The following is a 21,006-nucleotide window of genomic DNA, read 5'->3' as shown; positions in this document are numbered from 1 at the left end:
TAAAAGGGCACTAGAACTTCTAGTTTCTGTTGGAATAAGCCCTCTACCGGTAGTCTTGGACAACTGGGTCGTTACGATCATCCCTGTGAAAAACAAAAAATAAATAAATAAAAATCAAACAAGCATCCGTGATCTTTCTTCCCCCCCCCCAAAAAACAACGAAATTCCACGTCTTTACAGATGAGAACATGAAGCCTCTACAGTAAGGTTCTCTGATACGCTGAATCTGATGTCACTTTCATTAAGATTCTATGACTTTTAGGGGGTGTTTCTCCCTTTTTTCGAAAATCAGGCAAATTTTCTCAGGCTCGTGGCCTTTGATGGGTAAGACCAAATTAAATACAACTTATATACACTGAAATCAATAACATAAGGAGATTATTTTTATGTATCGATTTATATCAAAATTCTGTTTTTTAGAGCTTCGGTTCCTATTGACCAGGGTCACTCTTTACTTAAAGTTCGATAACACTAACTGTTTGATAGGAATAGCTCTTTGATTTGTGTAATTGATGTGTAATAATGGAATGGTTATTTTGTATATTAGTTGATTTTTTTTATTTTACTCTCTTTTGATTTTTACTCACTCTTACTTTTTTGTTTTCACTTTCTTTATTTTTAAGTTTTAATCTCTTTTACTATATTTATTTTTTATTCTTACTCTCTGTTTTGTTTTTTACTACCTTTTATTTGAATTTTTTATTTTCACCCTCCTTATTTTTTTTATTTTACTTTCTTTACTTTTTATATTTACTCTCTTCTACTTACATCCTCATTCAAATAGTTTTGTTTTAAATCATGTCCCTTTTCCGAGCTAGGGACGCCTTATTATGTACAGTCGAAATATTCGTTTGATGGTTCGACTTCTCTTTTTCCTACTTCTAGTTTCATAAGCCCAATATACGTGCTTTAATGTAACACGTATAGTTCATTTAAGTTTTAAAAATATCTAGCTGACCCTATGTGAAAAACCAGGCCCTTCCCATTATTATTTTCAGCCTAGGGTCCGATTTCGGTATCACCGGGATCTGAAAGTTGTTGAAAAGTCGCTAGCAAGCTATTTTCGAAGTTACTTCAGCCCTTGTTAGCATCAATAATTACGTCTTTCTTTCAATAAATTCAGCATCTAATTTAATCTATTTGAAAATCTGCCATATAACTTGACTTCTGGATTTTTCATTTGGATGAAATTAGGTAAATAATGACGAAGACCACACTGCCTTTCCATAATACAACTACAGGAGAGAGAATTATCAGGACTCTTTTTCCCAAGACAGTGAACCAACAAAACCTATTTGAATATTTCGGCCCTATATCTAAGAACCGTCTTCAGCAAAGAAAATAATAAACAATAAAACACTTACAATAAAAGTTTTCGATTAAAAATCCATTCTTTTTTTAAAATAGCCTTGACATCATTACTTCTTAACGAAAAGTTCATCCGAGACTGTGTGATAAAAGCTAACATTTTACAAGCTAAAAAGGTTCATTCATTGAACTAACTGTATTTATTAGAAATTGGCATAATTTCATATTGCGATATTTGCCTTCTCTGCAGCTAATCTTGTAGTTTTTTTGGGATTTGTCTTGTTTTTATTCCTTCCTATTTTTGTTTTAGTTTGAATTAGAATATTTTCTGGAATTAATTTTGTGTACATAGGGTCGAGTGTGTATTCACCCAAGTCTCTATTTAGAGATATGTTATTGAAGTTTCGTTTGATTTCAATTGCCTCGCGGACAGTTTGTTTGATTACTAGGTCATTGCTAATTAGAATTGTTTCGTCAAATAGAAAATAGTGGTTTGGATTTTCAAAAATATGATTGCTTAAAGCTGAATCGAAAGATATGGAGTTATTTATAGATTTTAATGATTTTTCAATACTTTCTTTGTGTTGCTGTAATCTTGCTCCTAAATTTTGGTGGGTTCGACCAATGTAATAATTTCCACAACTACAAGGTATTTGATACACCCCTCTTAGACGAGTAACTGGGGTTTTATCCTTACTAGAATTGAGAAGACTCATTATACTTAAATTACTTGTGAATACAACACGTAAATTATTTTTTAAACAAACTTTTTTCAATTTTGAAGTAATTTTCGGAATATAAGGTAGGTAAATCGTGCTTGTGGGATTATTCGAATCGTTTTCTGGTGTGGGATTTAAGGCTTTAGAAGAATGCATCTTTAATCTTTGAGCAATAGGAGTATTTAAGAGAGAAATTGGGTACCCGTACGGTTAGATTTGAAGTGAAGGTATCTATTATTATGCGTAGGTTTTCAGTAAACCGTAAAATCAAGTTTATTCACACTGCGTATTATCAATACATCTAAAAAGGTATTTTTCCATCTGTTTCGATCTCTAGAGTAAATTGCAGGTTTCTATTGTAAGTATTTAATTGTTCTAGAAAACATTTAAGTTAACTTTCGCCATAATTCCAAACTGAAATTACATCGTCCATGAAACGTCCCCAAAACACATGATTAAGAAAATACGAATCCAGGGCCCAATTTTCAAGATTCTCGACGAAAATATTTACAAGTAGGCCTGATAGAGGTGCCCCTATGGGAAGGCCTCTTACCTGTTTGTAATATGAATCTCGAAACTGGAAGTGCATGGAATATTTGTTACATAATTTAACCAAATGCATGAGAACATCAATGTCTAGACCTATCGCTGACTCTTCGATTAGATTTTTCCAGTTTATTTTGTAATAATTGCTCAGATTTTGAAGCATCAATACTAGTATACATGGAAACTATGTCAAAGCTGCTTAATATGGAATTTTCAGACATGTCGATTTGTTTTAATTTTTCTACAAGATCAACTGAATTATTTATATAAGATGAAGCAATGGTTTAAATGCATTGTACAGCCATTTTCCAATATTTGAGGCAGGTGATTTTGTACTAGCTACAAATGGGTCGTAGAGAAATGCCTTGTTTGTGCCATCTTGGTAATCTATACAACTTTGAGCGAAAAACACTACGAGGGAGAAATTTATTTTACAGCTGTGGAGTGATTCTGCCATTTTCTTTCGGAGTTTTTAATTCTTTCGTAACTTTTGGAGGAAATTGATCAGTCTGGTCATGGATTGATTTAACATAAGTATTTGTATAATTTAAATGTGACTGAATTTTACTATCATAATTTGCTTTATTCATAATTACTAAGGAGTTGCTTTTATCGGCTTTAGTGATTATTATTGAGGGATCATTACGGAGTTTGTTCAAAACTTTTGTGTCATATGATTTTTCCATTGCGTTATTGGGAGAATTAGGAGGCTTTAATGAAGTGTTGTAAAGAGTGTTAATCAAACAAGATGTAACTGTATCCAGGTTTGAGACAAGAGCCCTACATTTGTGGAGAGAGGCTTCTAAGGATGCTACCAAGTCTCCAACTGTAACCTGTTTCGGTAAAAACGAAAAATTTTGGCGTTTTTTATTCAATTTATTTATTCAAATAGGTTATGTTGGTTCACTGTCTTGGGAAAAAAGTCCTCATTATTCTCTCTTCTGTAGTTGTATGATGAAATTAGGGTATTGGTGAGTTGAATTGAGGGACTGAATAGAAGGTAAAAAGAGGTTGCTTTGTACAATTTTTGAAAATTTGGTTAACACCAATTCCAGTTTGAGTTCCACTTCTAACCAGTGTGAAAGTAGGGCAAATCTAGACCCAGCAGAGACAAACAAAAATTTAAATATTTTTAAGAAGAGTAGAAGCAGAGCGTTATTATGCAATTGCACTCGGCAAACAGACAATCAGATGTGGTATTGAAGTAAGTGGTTGCAGAATATCTCAAAATAAAATATTCCATCTTTTAAATGCTCATACTTCAAGATTTTTTAATATGGTAAAGTTTATATTTTGGTAAGTATAGCTGGTACATAAATGCAGTTACTGGTATTTGAAATTGAAGGTCTTAGTACCCCTGAGAGGGAAGAGGTAGGGCAAAATAGGAGGAGGTGTAAAAATATGTTGAACATAGAAGAAGAGATTTGCAATTTTCTCGCAATTTCCCCACAAAAATGTCAAAAATGTCAAATATGCGATTTTTTCCATTAGGAGCTACCTCAGAAAAGGGAATAAACATAAAATCAATATAAACCTCTTCAAGAAAAGCCATAATCATAAGCATTATCCTCTCCACTCCAAGAAGATTTTATTTTATGTGTCGCGAAAGTTCAAGAGAAACTAATTTAACAAAGTGATAATATTGCAATTAAAACTCAAAGACCAATAAAAACAGGATATTAAGGATCTTTGAAATTTTGGAAAAAACTTTAGGACTTCAGATTTGATAGTTGCTGACGAGGGCGCAGCTGTATTCCACCTCAAGGAGTACGCGACACCTGTAGAAGGGGAGGTACACTTAGGAAACCTGGACCAACCCCCCTCACCCTATTACCAAGATCTATCCTCTGTCTAGGCCGCCGACACTTAGAAAGAACGTTCTCTTATTTAGAACGTTAGAAAGAACGTTAGGGTCTTTCTCTTACAAAGACCGTTAGGCTCTTATTTAGTTTGTTCGATTCTTGATCAAAGAATACAAGAATGGTTATTCTGTTAAGTACAGTATGCTAATACAAGACCATTGTGGGCTATTATAAAGTGAAATAAAATTTTAAATACAAAAATACTTTTAAAATAGAAACAAGACCAGGTAGAATTTAAAGCTATTTCTTTGGAAAGTTTTGAAATGTAATGCAACCGAGTGGAGGTAGGATTACTAAAAAAAAAAAAAAATGGTTACTACAGAGTATTTCTGTATTAAAAAGTGTGCCTTAATTCAATTTTCGTGACATAATTTCGCATTAACGAATCGTATTATTTTGACTCTTTATTTACAGATAAATTTGATAAACGGTTAAATGTTGAGCAGCTAAAAGAATACAAAACTGGATTTGTTCTTTTGTATGAAATTGTAAGCCAGTCCTTGTACGGAGTTGGCCATCTGTGAATATGGTCGATGGATTGGCACATATGACTTCCTCTAAGTGTACAGTAACGAGCCCTTGGATACTAAGGTATCCGATTTCAATGCCACTTTATACTGTCAATACCTAAAGATCTTTACAACAAAATCATTTTTTGTTAGTGAATAAGACAAACCATGGATCTCTCCGGCTATTAAATCACTAAGAAAAGAGAGGTATCGCCTCTACTCCTGTGGTGATATTATCAAGGGCAAGAAACAGCGAAATCAAATAGTCTCTTTGGCAGAGAAGGCTAAAGCTCGCTATGGTCGTGAAACCATGCCCTACCAATTACTTACTTCAGACCCCAAAAAGTGGCACAACGCTGTGAAAAAAGTGGCCGGCCAAGCTTTTGACAGCAGAGTAAAGATCAGGAATGATGATGGATCCTTAATCAGTGCAGAAGAGGTGAGCGAATTCTTCACCAAGATCTGCACTACCTATCCACCTATTACGGATGATAAAAAGTCCACCATACTTGACAAATGTGAGCCGGAGAACAACATAATAGTCAGTGAGTTCGATGTTTACACGGAATTAGAGAATATCAGACCGTATACATCTTCATACCCTGGTGAATTACCTGCCAAAGTGCTACGTGAATATGCAGCCTTCATAGCATTACCATTTTCCAGCATCATAAACGAGTGTTTTGCTTCCGGCTATTTCCCGTCACAGTGGAAACAGGCCTATATTAGAATTATTCCAAAAAGCGTGCCCCTAGTGCATGCAACGATCTTCGCCCGATCTCACTTACACCTTGTTTGGCGAAAGTAACTGAGGCTTTCATATTGAAGTTTCTTCTGAAACAAATTCATGGGCGTATTGATAAATTCCAGTACGGTGGCTCCCAAGTGTAGTACTACAATCTACCTAGTACAGATGTTTGACTGCGTCCTCCAATAGCTCGAAAAAGGTAGCTGTTTCGTCGACATTTGCACAGTGGATTTGAGAAAGGCCTTTGACCTAATCCGCGACCTGACTACAGGCATGAATCTCCAGGGAATAGGTGCCAAACGACGCACCCTTGGCCTTGTAATTGACTTCTTAACTGGCCGAAAACAAAAAGTCTTTGCACTACACGAAAACGATTCGGATTCATCATGGTCAGATACTTCTTGCGGGGCCCCACAAGGCACGAAATTAGCTGGAATAATTTTCCTGGCTGTAATTAATTCCCTGTTTAATCATCAAGACAACCGTTACAAGTTTGTACATGATCTGTCCATAGTGATCGCTTACCTAGTCGAAAACACTATCATAACAAAGCAGTTTTCAAACCAGTTATTTGATCAGCTAAAGACCGAATGCTAAAGTTTGACTCTTTGTCACAACTCTACTTTTTAAAACCATAAAAAAAACTTTAGCTTAAAGAGCGAGGTGTTGAGGAGGGGACAACCCCTTTACTATACGGAATAATTTCTGTTCGTTTTAAGTTTTAATGTCGCTCGTTACTTTCAGTTAAAATAAACTTTTTTTTTTATTTAATTTCTGAAAGTTTTTGAATTAATGCATGTTTTGATTTTGACTCTCCGCACATAAATAATTAAAACTAAATTTGCATACTAATTTTTTTGGCTAAATGGCTTTCTCGTAAGTTTTAATCGGAAGATTTTGAGAAAAAAAGTAGCGGGGGAGGAGGCCTAATTGCCCTCCAATTTTTTGATTACTTAAAAAGGCGACTAGAACTTTTAATTTTTTACGAACGTTTAAATTCGTACAAAATATACGCAACTTACGAATTGACTTTCGTAGCGAACTTATATATTTGTATGTTTTTATTATGTATACGAGGATTTCACCCCTTCGTTAATACCTCGCTCTTTACACTAACTTAAATTTTGTCCCGATTCCTTAAGAATGACCCCTGAATCACAAAGGCCGTAGAAAAAATAGTTGAGATTACTAAAAATAGTTTAGCGTAAAGAGCGAGGTATTACGAGGAGGTGAAACCCTAATATGCATAATAATTTTTGTTCGTTTTAAGTTTTAATGATGCTCCTTACTTTCAGCTGAAAAACTACTTACTTTCATATTTATTTTTCATTATTTTTTTTAATGATGCTAGAAATTCTACGCCCCTTTCATTGAAATTCTCTTCTCCAATGACAAATTCTTCCATGGAAAGATCCTCCCAAGTAACCCCCTTCAACTTCTCCCCCCCCACAAATAAAAAAAATCCCTTTGAAAATGTCTGTTCACTTCCCAATAACCGTTACTATAGATAAACACTAGTCGAAGTTTGTAACTCGCAGTCCCTCCCACGGGGACTGTGGGGGAGCAAGTCGGCCCCAAAGATATAGTTAATATATTTTTCGACTATGGTGAATCAAATGGCTCATCACCATCATCTCAGAGTTTTGATCCGGTGACTCTGGGGAAAAATGAGCGGGGGAGGGGGCCTAGGTGCCCTCAAATTTTTTGGTCACTTAAAAAAGGCACTAGAACTTTAAGCTTCCCTTAGAATGAGCCCTCTCGCGACACTCTAGGACCAATGAGTCGATACGATCACCCCTGGGAAAAAAAAACAAATAAACACACATCCGTGATCAGTCTTCTGACAAAAAATGCAAAATTCCACATTTCTGTAGATAGGAGCTTGAAACGTCTACATTAGGGTTTTCTGATACGCTTGAATCTGATGTTGTGATTTTCGTTAGGATTGTATGACTTTTAGGGGGTTTTCCCCCCTAATTTCTAAAATAAGGCAAATTTTCTCAGGCCCGTAACTTTTAATGGATAAGACTAAACTTGATGAAACTTATATATTTAAAATCAGCATTAAAGTGCGATTCTTTTGATATAACTAATGGTATCAAAATTTCATTTTTAAGAGTTTCAGTTGCTATTGAGCCGGGTTGCTCCTTAGTACAGTTTGTTACCAAGATCTGTTTGAAAACAAACGTGGATACTGTATTACTAATTAGATTCTCACTTTGAATAAAAGTAGCATGGTTTGATGAACAAGACCAAAACTTTTAATTTTAGTAATTATTTAGATGTATATTCAACTATATTAATGATTATCACGATGGAAATTTAAATGCCTTGTTTTGTCACTTAGGAACGTGAGCTATTATGTCTTTTTAACAGCTGACGACCAACTCATTCATACATTTTATTGTTCCCTCACCTATAACTCGCGGCTGACGCTTTCACCTGAGATAACTTCCAAAAATCGTTTCCTAAGCTGTTCCCAAAAGGAGTATCAACAGGACAAAGTAGATCGGTAGAATCGAAGTATGATAGAAATACATTACCATGCTGATACTCCTTTTGATAACAGCCCAGGAAGCAATTTTCGGAAATTATCTCTATGGCGAGAAATTTTAAACAACCTGCCTGCCTAGTATAACCTGCCAATCGAAACCTAAGTACCATCAATACAAATCATACTTAAAAGTTTCATAAGCTAGATTTACTATTATTCTTTAGTAAATGTAAAATACACTCTAACGTTGCCCACAGTAAAGAACCACAATCCTTTAATGTATAATTAAAAAAAAGAATTCCCAGAGCGACTTCATATGAAGGGGACGGTCGTAGAAACAGTGGGGTCTCATTTGTTGGACATTGGATGTTCAGGTGCCATTTTTAATAGTAAAAGGTGGTTGGAGGCAAACATCTCCTTCCTTGTCCCTTTTGATAACCCCTGCCTATCCTGATTGCCTCCAAGGACATCTGATAAAATATTTTCGAAATCATTAATCTTTCGAAATACAAATTGTTTTCAGTAAAACGCAAATGTCCCTACGGTCTTTAGAAAGTTAAGGGAGTCGTAGCCCAGCAGCCGTTCGTGGTAATTTCTGTTCGTTCTAAGTTTGGCTGGATTATTTACTTAAATTTCTTGTCGTTTTGGTACCCATTTATCAACTACAGCAGTATCTGTTCTCTTAATGTTTGTTGCGATTGTTTACTGTAATTTCTTTTCGTTTTGAAAATCCTTTTTTTTATAAGAATTTAATAAGTATTAGCATGACGAACAGTGATTCCCGTACATTCTTTATGTTCGTCCTTGATTTTAGTATGGTTCTACAGTTTTTATTGACACTTCTTTTCGAGAAACATTTCTTAAAGTTAATTTATTAAAAGAACCCTCTTTTAAGGAGTTCATATCTAATACAAAAAGAACAGAGGACTCCCTTGTTTTGTTGCTTCCTGCACTTAGAGCATCACTACACAGCACTAAGTGGATCAGACACGAAAAGCAGCACAATCAATGACTTTCGGTGGAATCTCAATATTTACAAGCCCCAATTTAACCCACCGCATTCCATATTTAAGAAAGGCAAATTAAATTCAAGACAAAGAGTCGTCATAGCTTCTTCAGAAGAGAATACACCCCCCCCCCCCGACGTTTTCTTTCTCTAGTAACGTCCGGTACAACAGCGAGGTGATTAAGACGCTGCAACAGCAAGAAAATCCAGACGCGTGATACTTCCTACTTTTTCTCAATTAAACATAATCTAATTTAGAGTTCAATTAAGGCTTATGAGGGTTCTATCTTGTTTAATCGCTAATATTATACAAACATTCTATCACTCGCACTATTTAAGCTACATCTCCTCGAGTGGCGTTAGTCCAAGGATTCGCATACCTTCAGCGAGAACATTCTTGGCACATATAAACAGTAACAGCCTGGCTTCAGCCACATTTGCTGGTTGACTTTTAACTTGAAGTGCTCGAAGCGCCACACTCACAAAATTACTGCAAAAAAACAAAAAAAAACATTTAGATGCGAATTATTGGCTGAAACCAAGCATGTATAGACCAGAGTACCAAGTTTGCAACTCCTGGTGATTTATCACTATTCCTAATGATTTTTTTATAATGCCTAAACAAGAAAAATCACTAAACAAGTACATAAATCACAGATGATTGAAGAAAATCACTAAATCAACAAAAAAATCTAGTAATTTTTTATTTCACCGAGTAGCAACCCTACATAGTGCCCGTTAGACGGTATGTCAAACAAGTTATACGAAAAAATGTGGTTTTATCCCACTTTCGAGGACTATAAAAAAATAGATAATTGATAAATATAAAAAATACAAAGTATATAAAAAAATAAAATATAAAAATATAAAAAATATAAAAAATAAAAAATATAATATAAAAATATAAAAAAATTAAAAAAATATAAAAAAATAGAAAATATATAGAAAAAATAGAAGACTATAAAAAATATAAAGAAATAAAGGTTGAAATGGTCAGGAGACTGTTTGCGGATGGAGAATAATAGATGGCCAACTATTGTTCTTTTTGGCCATCCATTTGGGGCCAGACGAAAAGCCAGCTTATCAATGGCCCGTACACGCTCAAAATATACTGGTATAAAACGCTGCGTCTGTGCAGCCCTTCAATGTTTAAATGATGCGTGTGCCTTTCCTTTCTTTACATCCCATAAAGCCGTTGGTGGATTTGTGGCGTGTGCTTATTTTCTACTTCATTCTTTATGAATAAATACCGCATTATCATACAAACTACTCCCTTTTATTTTCTAGAAAAGTGGATAAGCACTATTTTTCGAGCAACAAGGACATCAAAATAGAAAAAATTCAGCCCAACTGGCCCAAACCTAAGGTTTATTCATACCTGAAAACCACAAAAAATTTCTAAGATTTTTCCTTTGAATTTTTCAAAATTAGGAGATTATAATGTAATACCTTTTTTTTCATCAGCGTTGCCACACTGGGCTGTCAAAATAAATAAGCAAACTAATTAGTTAACTTGAGAACACTTTACTTCCATGAGAATTCATATATTAAAACTATATTGGTTCCCAAAGACAACTACACCATTAGAAGAAAGTTATACCTTTTTAACCCATTTGACACCACATGTTTTTAGCCTATTTTTTTGCTGATTTTTTTACCCCATTTCTTTTTTGGCCCGTACATTTGAGACCAGCTAGTAACAAAATTCCATAACTGCATATAGACACCTTTCCATTAAGAACCGAGTTTGAAAATTCTGCTAATTTTTTATAGATATATATAATTATGAAAACTTCCACTAAACCAATTCGGACAATCAGAATTAGTTTTCATTGTCCACGGTGTTGTAATGAGATTACCGTAATCCAAATTAAACAAAAGAAGACCCGTATAAGCAAAGTACCTCATGTCTTCTTTATCACTTAAGCTACGATTTATGACAACTTTGGGTTTTATCAGTGCTGCCAAAAACTCGCAGCATTTGACTTTTTTCTTTATTTAACAAACTGTGTTGGCAAAAATAGGGTAATACACAACGAGTTAAGCAACTTTCACACTATGTACGTAATGTTCTATGCAAGGAGTTCCAGTTATGTTATGTTAAGTGCAACCTTTAAAAGTAGGCTAATTTCAAATTCATAAAGCATCAAATCACTGTCTAGACCCATCACAATCATCATGAGCAAACTATTCAAAAATTAAAAATGTTTAATAGATGGATATTCAAGCTACGATCAAGCGTGAAAGGCTTTCGAGGAAATTTGTTTTAATTTTCTCTAAATATATTAATTGCTCATCCAGAAATTTTATTTTGGCACTGGTGAGTATTGACTTTTCCATATCGTAGCTTGGCTGACACAACGTAAGGTTTTAAGTAGAGCTAGAGGCTAGTTAGAGCTGCCTACATTATAAACACAATTTGCTCTATAAAACTAAATAACGTAACGTAAATTCTTCTGTTCAACTAGTTTGGATCAAAAAAATTTGTCCAACTTGCTCAACTCAGTGAACAGGGATGCTCTTCGGTGGATTCTACCGACTTGCCTTCCTGAAAAGTACTGCAGACTCTTCAATGCTCTCCACCATGGTACGAAGAGCTGTGTTCAAGTCACCGGCCAACGCAGCCCGTTTTCTCAAATCACAACAAGAGTGTGTCAAGGATGTAGAGTGGCCCCACAGCTCTTCAATGCCGTCATAAACCACGTTATGACTAAGGCAACTTCACGTCTAAGTTTTGGCCTCAAGTTTGGAGATCATATCATCTCAGATGCTGATTTTGCTGATGACCCGGCCATCCTAGCAGACTCCATGGATAAGTTGTTGGAAGCACTTTGGATCTTATGAGAAGAGGGTGGAAATGTGGACTGCAGATAAACTAGGATAAAACGAAAAATATGGCTATAGACCCGTCTTCCCCTGCTGTCAATTTACCAGTTAGCCTAGAAAGAACAACTAGCATTGAAGTTGTCCAAAAGTTCACCTACCTGGGCTCTACAACTTCCTCAGATGGATCACTTCTCCCCGACCTGAGAAGCAAGGATATCCAAAGTGTCTTCTACCATGGTCAGGCTGAACCGTCCCCTTTGGTGAAAACCGAACATCAGTCGTTCAACTAAACCGCGGATTTTCAACTCCTTCGCAGTTCTGTAATTCTTTACGGACCTGAAATGCATCAACCGGAACACTAAAGGCCATCGGTGTTTTCTAGACGAAGAGCCTTAGAAGGACTGAAGGTCTAAGATGGTTTGATTTCATGGGTAATGAGAAGCTGTTGCAGGTCATCAAGCAGTCTCGGTTTTCCACCCAAGCAGCTGAGCGTAACTTACGATGGTTCTGACACCTACTTCGGATGCTCTTGCACTTACCCACAAAGACAATTTTTGACTTTCACCCTACAAAATCCGGTTATAAGGGACCCCACAGCCGACCGAAGAAACAACGGTCAGAAAGCTTGTCCGAGTTTCTAGCAAAGGCAAAGATCAGACCAAGCGATGCATAAGCACTTGCACTGAACCAAAGCGGAAGGAGGAGACAGACGTCACTATTTATGTTGAGTGGTGCCCGGTGCAAGACGTAAGTCAAGTCAAGACAGCTGCTTTCAATTCACTAATGAATGACCATAAAATCAAAAATTACTCTTTCTACTTAGAACTACGACCACTTCAGCTACTCTTTCAAATGCTTGAAACTAGATGAACAAATATAAGAGTAAATTCCATTCTGTGAGACAATTTGTCTCAAGAGGATACTTACAGTCAATTGGTTTGACAGGGTCACCGATCTTGGAATCACAAAGCGTTAAGGACAGTCAATAATTATCAATGGATTGACATACAGGATTTGGCAGCATCGGAGCTATGTATTACCCTTCGCCAGAGCGAAAATCAGGGGGTTGTTGATGCACAAGACACATTAAGTAAATTTGAAAGGTGCGACCAGACGGGAGTCCATGTTTACTATTTTACTGATGTTTTGCCTATGGTTTCCGGCTTATCATTCTTTTATTGGTCGCAATCTAGTATCAGTGCAACCAGTGGTAAGAAAAACAATAAAGAAGAAGCTAAAAGACTGACATCAGAGGTACGTACAAAGGGGTAGGATAGGGATCTTCCTCCTCTTCAACTACTAGTCCAAATGCCAGGAACTAGATGAACAAATATAGAAGCAAGTTCTACTGTCTGATACCATTTGTCATCTCAGGAGAACACTTAACATCACTTGGTTTCACAAGTTCACCAATCATGGAGTCCAAAAGCGTCACTGCAGTTAATAATTATCAATGAATAAACAAAAAAGACGTAGAAGAAGTATCGGGTGTACGTACCACCCCTTACCACAGCGAAAGACTGCATTGCCTGCTCAAACCGGAGAGGAGGTTGTGTTGATGCCCTAACCATAATGGATAAACTTGAAAGGTCTTATGTATGACAGATCAGACGGGAGTTCATTTTTAATGTTTTTATTTTTATTTTTGGGCTACATTTGTTGGCATACCGGATCTTTTTTTTACTATGGCCCTTGCAGTTTTTTGAAAATGAATATATATTTTGCAAGAGAACAAATAAATATACATCAAGAACAAAAAAAAGAAGTTAATAATTTACTGTGTTAAAAATCGAGTCACTATACTTATTTAAAAAACGATATTTCCCACAAGAAAGTAAAAAGAAAGTCACTCGCTGCACATTAAATATTCCAGCAAATCCTAAACACTTTTTGGATTACTATTTTTGGGAGAAAAATAAGATACTAAACGAAAATAAGATTTTTGGGGGCCGGGAAAGTTTAGTTAAGTACCCACTTCCACCTGACTTTATCGGCTGGCGTTTTTTTGCCTTAACTAAAATCATTTCTTGCCGAAACTGAAAGGTCTAAAGTTTAGTAAGTCAGCAATCAGGTTGTGGATAATTGTAAGTACACAGTCGTGACCCTACAGAAAAAAAGTCTTGTTTTAACCTAAAATTTCATGCACTAACCTTAATGACATCAGAGATCGAAAGATACCCCCCACCCCCTTTTACCACTCTGACTTGATAGGAACTAAATGCCCAGCGATTTCTTGAATTTTTGTATGTTTTATTGTCACCCACCTTAAGGCCATAGCACAACGTAACCAAGGTTCTTCATAACTTCATTCAACATCAATCGTTTTTATTAAATAAAAGGAAAGCAATGAATATGTCTTACCAAAGCTGAAACAGGTAAGCGACCAGAATACATGGCTCCAATTCGTCATGACATCTAAGAATTATTTCTTCAAATCTGAAATTAGAAAAAGTTTCCCTTGGAATTTTATTCTGCCAGGTTCCGTTCAAAAAAAAGAAGAAAGAATAGAATATCCAAAAAAGAATATCCCAATTACAAAAGAAATTCGTCGAGCCTAGCCAACACCCACCCGCCTAGCCAAAAGGCCCTAGCCACCTAGGGCCAACACACCTGCGCCCATTCCTCCTCCATTTTAATCTATACCAAGCCTACCTCTTAACTCGCTCCCAAGAAGTTCCAGTTCCCATTAAATCCTTCCTTACGACCTCCTCCCACCCCACTCGGGGATGACCTACTTTTCGTTTGGCCCAACATGGTTTCTCAAAGGCTACAATCTTCGACAATCAATCATCCTTCATTCGACTTTTCTTCGGGAATTAAAGGCGAAAAAGGTCACTAAAGATTGTGGCGTGTAGGTATACAATATCGTTTTATTTTCATACAAAAACAATAAGTGCTGATATGCATCGATGGATGTTTAGCTAGAGGTGTTGAAATATTTTCTCCCAAGTCCTCTTTGGTTCCCCCGGCCTTTTTTAGAGTAAATGTGCCTCTTCAATTTTGACCAGCAGATAAACGTCCACTAGCGGAATCAATTTAGTCTTAAACTGGTGCAGAGAACGAGAAGAAAACTTCCGTCTAAGAATACGCATCTAATATTGATTTTTCCCCCTCCTACAAAAACTTTTGTGATCCACCTCCCCCTAACAAAAAACAACAAATAGTCCCCCCAAATTTTGAAAGTACATTTTGCTCCTCCAAATTTTCGTGAATTGGCATCTCTGCCCCCCTGAGATATGTATGCATGCATTGATACAGTCGTTTCTGAACCATGCGGGGTGGGGGGGGGGGGCTCTGAAATACTCAATTTTCACATTTTACCCCCTCCCCCCGAAAACTACATTTACGTGAATTGACTCCCCTGTTCCCTAAAGGACGAACCTGTATGCACTAATTGATACAATCATGTCTAAAACATGTGTGGGAGGGCTCTGAAATACTCAATTTTTAACTCATTTTTTCAATGTATGACATAAACCTTTTATTTTTTGGCACGGTGGTATGAAAGATGAAAATTCAACTTAAAAAACATCCAAATTTTTTTACGATGTAAAAAAAATTCAAACTCTTATCGACGCCATTTTTCAAACCACAACAACTGCGACAGAAAATACTGTAGGTTAAAGAAACAACAACAAAAATGTAGGCACATAATAAATGTACAAAATTTAGGAAATTTGACAAAAATTCAACGTTTAAGCCAGTATGATTAAATTCCGAGTTCATAATTATAGCGGTTATGGTTCAAATACTTTGGAGCAAAGAAAACATTTTCCTCCAGACCATTAAGCCATGTCTTCAATGATCTTTACAAAATGACATCAGAACCAAGTATTATTAGGCTATTATTATCATTTATGGAAAATCCACCTTCATACAAAAATGAAATGACGGAGCACTATAAGAAAAACAACATCGAACTAATTCGTGCCTTGACAGGGTGAAGTTACTACCCTAGTTCCGCCAGCCATGTGACCAAAAGTACTATATTGCAACTCTGATTCATCGCTGCTTGTCCTGATTTATTTATGTTTACCAAAAACCAATTGAAACTTTCACAAAATTAAAAGCCTGCGTTGCAAACCATCGTCCAATTGGAAAAACGTAGTTGAGGACAAATCAATACATGGCTCAACATACACTTACGGATGTCTCATCCAACCTCACGGAAATTATAGGGTCCAGACCTTCTGAGGAAGCATGAAATAAGGGTCAGTATAATACTTTCTATCTTTTGTCATACATTTTTATCTCTTCATTCATCAGTGTTATTTTACATAGCGTATTGTTGCAACGTAACGTATCCTAGCATTTTGTTAATGACTTCTTAGCTTTTTAATGCAATTATAATTATTGTGACAATCCATCTAGTGCTATTCTGGATTGATGTGCAATGTGTTGGCACCCAAACTTTTTAAACCCCTCCCTTCGTGGTTATCCTCATGGTTATTGTCAATCCAACATCCCTTAAGTGTTATTTTCAGGAAACGATCAGAGACCATTCTTTTTACACACCTAAGCCCCCTTAGTTGCTGTTGCCAGGGAAAAAATATATTGAAGTTAAGGGCTGATACATTACACCCTCATGGAGGGGAGGGGGTATATACGAGACGAGACCATACCGACACCAGAATACATTTTCTTACCTCCGATATTCTTCCTACTGAAGAATATCAAACCATAGGAGTAAATCTCCCCTTAGTAAAACCAACTGTGATCTAACAGTCTATGGGTTTGTGAAACAATAAACAGACACATAGAACGATAAGTTTGCCTTTAATTTGTAACTGTACTATATGAAAGCTACGAGAAACTAACTAAACAATCAATTGAATACAAAAAAAGAGGGAATGGCGTTAAGGCTTTAGACAATCCCCTTATTAACTATTAAAACATGACTCATGCAGTGGCGTGCTAAGCAGCGTTGGTAATGACAGTTAAAAACCCGATGTCATAAGGTCGGTGCAAATGATATGGTGAAGGATATCATACGGTGCGGTGAGGCATCGTATCTGAAACGCGAGGAGTTTGCGCTTGTTTTATGTCTTTGGGGCCCAAGTGCTTACAAAATGACCGAATTACTACTCAATTTAACAAAACATAAGTCAATAGAACCGTTAAGATTTCTCCTTACCATACAAGAATATTTAATATAACATTTCTTCAATTCTCCGGAGAAAGCAGTAAGGCAGCCCCTAATAAAGACATGTTCATATTGATAAGTATCTAAGAAACCTTTTGGGAGAAAGACAGGGCATTTATTACTGTTAAGAGGTCCATTCACTGGAAATTAAAAGACCTCTTGACCAAAAGAGGGAACTTTCTGGGACAATAAAGAAGGGTTTCGAGTAGAATCCAAACGAATTTCGTGACCTACATTAAGTATGTGAATTAATTTAAGAAAAGACAAAGCCATAGCAATGGTTTCAGATAGCAAAGAGCTATTTAAAAACTGAAGCCGGAAATTAAAAAACTACTTCATTATTTTGTTTGATGAAGCTCTATTGGTAATAAATAATTCTTGTCAATTAGGTTTAATGCGCTGAAATTGACCAAATAAAGCGCGTGTTTACTATGTTAAAACATAGAAATGGGTTTACTACACTTAAACATACAAATGGGTTTACTACGTTTTATTCTGTATTTCTTTGGCCCAATTCGTATAGCAGGGATGGTCGTAAAAAACATTGATAAGAGTAGTATAGTAAATGTCGATTCTGCCTCACCTAGATCACCCCATCAATTTACATCATTTTCAATTTATTTTACATCATTTTAACATCAAATATAGCAAATTTCGAACGTTTTCCATCCCTATATTCAAAGTAAAAACAGGTCCTTGGAAATCAAATTTGGTCTCATTTTTATATTTTTTCGCAATGAGAACACGGTTTCTAGGCCCCACCTAAATCACCCCATCAATTTACCCCATTTTCGATTGAATTCACACCATTTTAAATGAAAATTTCCAGTATTTTTAAAATTTCGCATCCTGAGCTTTAAGATCAAAAGAGGTCTTGAGAAATGAGAATTTGATGAATTTGTGCAATAAGTGTTTAATTATATTCCATTTTTCCTATACTACTGATAAAATGTAACAATTGAATATGATTTATTATTTAGTGGATAGTTCGACATCAATATCTAAATAATTTTTACTATCTTTATTAATCTTCCAATAACCTTTAAATTCATACCTTTATCTAATTTTTTTTTTTTTTTTTCAAAATAAGCTTCTTTAGAATCAGAACACTTAGGTGCAAATAGATCAACCGTTTCACCTTTAAAATCAATAATGATAACGGTTTTCTTTCTATATTTAGTTGTAATCCATTCCATTCATTTAATCATGTATTCCACTCCAATGTTTAAATCTTCTTTCTTAATAGTTCGATTATATCTATTTCCATTTCCATTTCGCTTAAAATTTTCCCCATTTATTAGTAAATAATTTCATTAAACTAATTTTCAGACTCAGAAATAATTTTTCTTTTAAAAGATATAGTTTCAAATAATAAGAGCTATTTCTATAAACACCTTGTTTAACCGAAAAGTCTTATTGGAAGTCACGATTTCAGAGAAGGGACTAAGACTTGGAATCTTGGATTCTTCCAAGTGATAGTTACCTTTATGCAAAAGTGAAAATAACAAAATTGGACTGAACATATGCGCGAAATAATGATGAATCTACTTTAAACAAATTATGAATTAAATTTTTTCAGAAATGCTGAATATATTATTGATGGAAAATGAATTGAAAGTATTGATTATGTAGGTATAACGACTACTGTTAAAACTTTATTATAATTTTCAGATGACTATAGTCGAAGCGCAGCTACTAATATGTTTTGGTATAAAGATAAAACCCAATCCATTGATTCCTTTAAAGCAAAAAACAAGTCTGAAAGCTCTTTTACATCTTTTGCAGCATGTGTCGGAACTATAGCAAAAAAAAACGAAATAACATTTTTAATATTGGTTTATTTAAAAGATTGAATAAAACAAAGAAAGTCACCCGGTTAGTATGTATTTACCACTATCACGATTGTTTGGATTTTGTCAAGATATTAGTCATGTTTTTAGGGGCGTTACACATCAAATTATATTAAAAAGAAACGATTTTTCCAATATGATTAAAACACCTGGAGGCAAAATTTTTAAGTAGATGTAATGTAATTATCATGGATGTTACCACTATTAAATCCCAGTTTGACCATTGCGACTCAATTAGAAGCTGGATTAGGAACGGCTCATTTCAGTGATAATAATGAAAAACGCTTATCAACGACTTTACAGTTAGGATATTAACATGAAAGTGTTGATAGTGGAACATTTGTGAATTACAATGATTTTAAAAGAGTGTATTCTTTATTTCGTTTTGATATTTCAAACTATGAATCAAATATTCATCGAAGTGGATCAACTGCTGATATAAAGTTAAACTTCTGTTAGATCAATTACCTGCTTTCAGAAAGAAAAGCAATCATGGAAGTCAGTGATAGTAAATTGTATGTTAATATATAAATTATTTTTGTTTGGAAATTTTGTGTAATAAAATCATCAACCGATAAATGGTGAAATTTTTAGGCGAAATGAAAATTGAAAATAAATACAATCAAAATATTATTAAAGATGATTTAGACACTGGAACGGAATATGCAATTAAAGCAATGAAACGCATAAAAACTAAACATGGAAATAAAGTCGTTATTACTATTAATTTAAAAGGTGAAGTGGTTTTGATCTTAAAGCTCAGGATAGGAAACTGTAAAAATGAAAATGGAAATTTTCATATAAATTGGTGTGTATTCAATTGAAAATGTGGTAAATTACTGGGGTGATCTAGGTTTGGCCTAGAGCCCGTGTTCACATTGTGAAAAAATATAAAAACGAGATCAAATTTAATTTCCAAGGATCTGTTTTTATTTTGAATGTAGGGATGAAAAATGTTCAAAATTTGCAATATTTGATGTTAAAATTATGTAAAATGAAATGAAAATAATGTAATTTGATAGGGCTGATCTAGGTGAGGCAGAGCCAGCAATTACTATACTACTGATAAGGGCTTATTTAGTTGAAAATTTAGTCATAGAACTACGAGATGATAGAGATTTTTAGGTTGACTCATGACGGACAATGTCCACAGGACTTGTATGCAAAAGGGGAACTCAATTTGCTTGGACTCACAGGTGAACAAGTGATTTTTGAATCAAATATAGCTTAAATTACAATAACAAATTATAAAATATAATTTGATATAGTGATTTTAGGTAGGGTATAATTTTGTTCAAAATAATTATGGTATGATTATTCGTAGGAGAGAAAGCCGTCAAAGCAAAAACACTATCACGGAATCCGTGATCGGAACTATAGTGACAGGAATAATTGTTGAGGGAACAGTCATAGTCAGAGTAGTGATGGCATAAGTACTAGAAGCAGTAACGGTCAGATCAATTACAGTAAAGTCATGCATAGAATAGTCATACCATGAATAGTCCTGGTAAGAATAGCCTCTGAAGAAATATATGTCACGGGTAATCGTGCACAGAAGAGTGGTAGTAGAACAAATCGTTAAGGGAATAGCAAAGGTTGGGATATTTATGGTAGGAGTAGTTCAGTAGGCAGGGTAAGAGTAATTGTGGTATATTCTTGCTTAAAAAAGTCAAGGTGTGAAGAGTCACGTTTGGAATAACCGTCAAATGGGTCGTCTTGGTCGGAATAGCTGCAGTAGCAGCAAACGCTAAGGGTGTAGTCATGAACAGAGTAGTAACAATATGACATTGGTCACAATCAGACTTTAGCCTAGATTTAGCATATTAACCTTTGTATTAAAACTTATCTATGAATTTTTTCGCTAATCGGATTTTGCCAAGAGTTAACACATTAACCTTTGTACTAAAACTTGTCTATGAAGTTTTTCGCCAATCGGATTTCGCCAAGAGTTGACATATTAACCTTTGTCTATGAAGTTTTTCGCCGATCGGATTT

At 35.2% G+C, this 21,006-nt stretch overlaps 1 protein-coding gene across 2 annotated transcripts in view; it reads right to left on the bottom strand.

Annotated features, from left to right (window-relative positions):
• Nucleotides 1–9,464: 9,464 nt before the first annotated feature.
• The window catches only part of LOC136039267 (probable arginine--tRNA ligase, mitochondrial), a 93,382-nt gene continuing 81,840 nt past the window's right edge, over nt 9,465–21,006 (bottom strand). Inside the window, exons 6-8 of one of the 2 annotated variants that reach the window (XM_065722845.1) lie at nt 14,380–14,454; nt 12,177–12,354; nt 9,465–9,682 (exon numbers count right to left, since the gene is read on the bottom strand). In XM_065722845.1, coding sequence (XP_065578917.1) covers nt 12,204–12,354; nt 14,380–14,454 — 226 coding nt within the window. In that variant the 3' untranslated portion in view covers nt 9,465–9,682; nt 12,177–12,203. The remainder of the gene's footprint in view (nt 9,683–12,176; nt 12,355–14,379; nt 14,455–21,006) is intronic. The other variant, XM_065722844.1, reaches the window with a different exon arrangement.

Source organism: Artemia franciscana, chromosome 19 (assembly GCF_032884065.1).
Source record: "Artemia franciscana chromosome 19, ASM3288406v1, whole genome shotgun sequence".
Taxonomy (NCBI): Eukaryota; Metazoa; Arthropoda; class Branchiopoda; order Anostraca; family Artemiidae; genus Artemia; species Artemia franciscana.
Note: the sequence above shows the minus strand (reverse complement) of the source record. Positions and strands in the feature narration are given on the sequence as shown.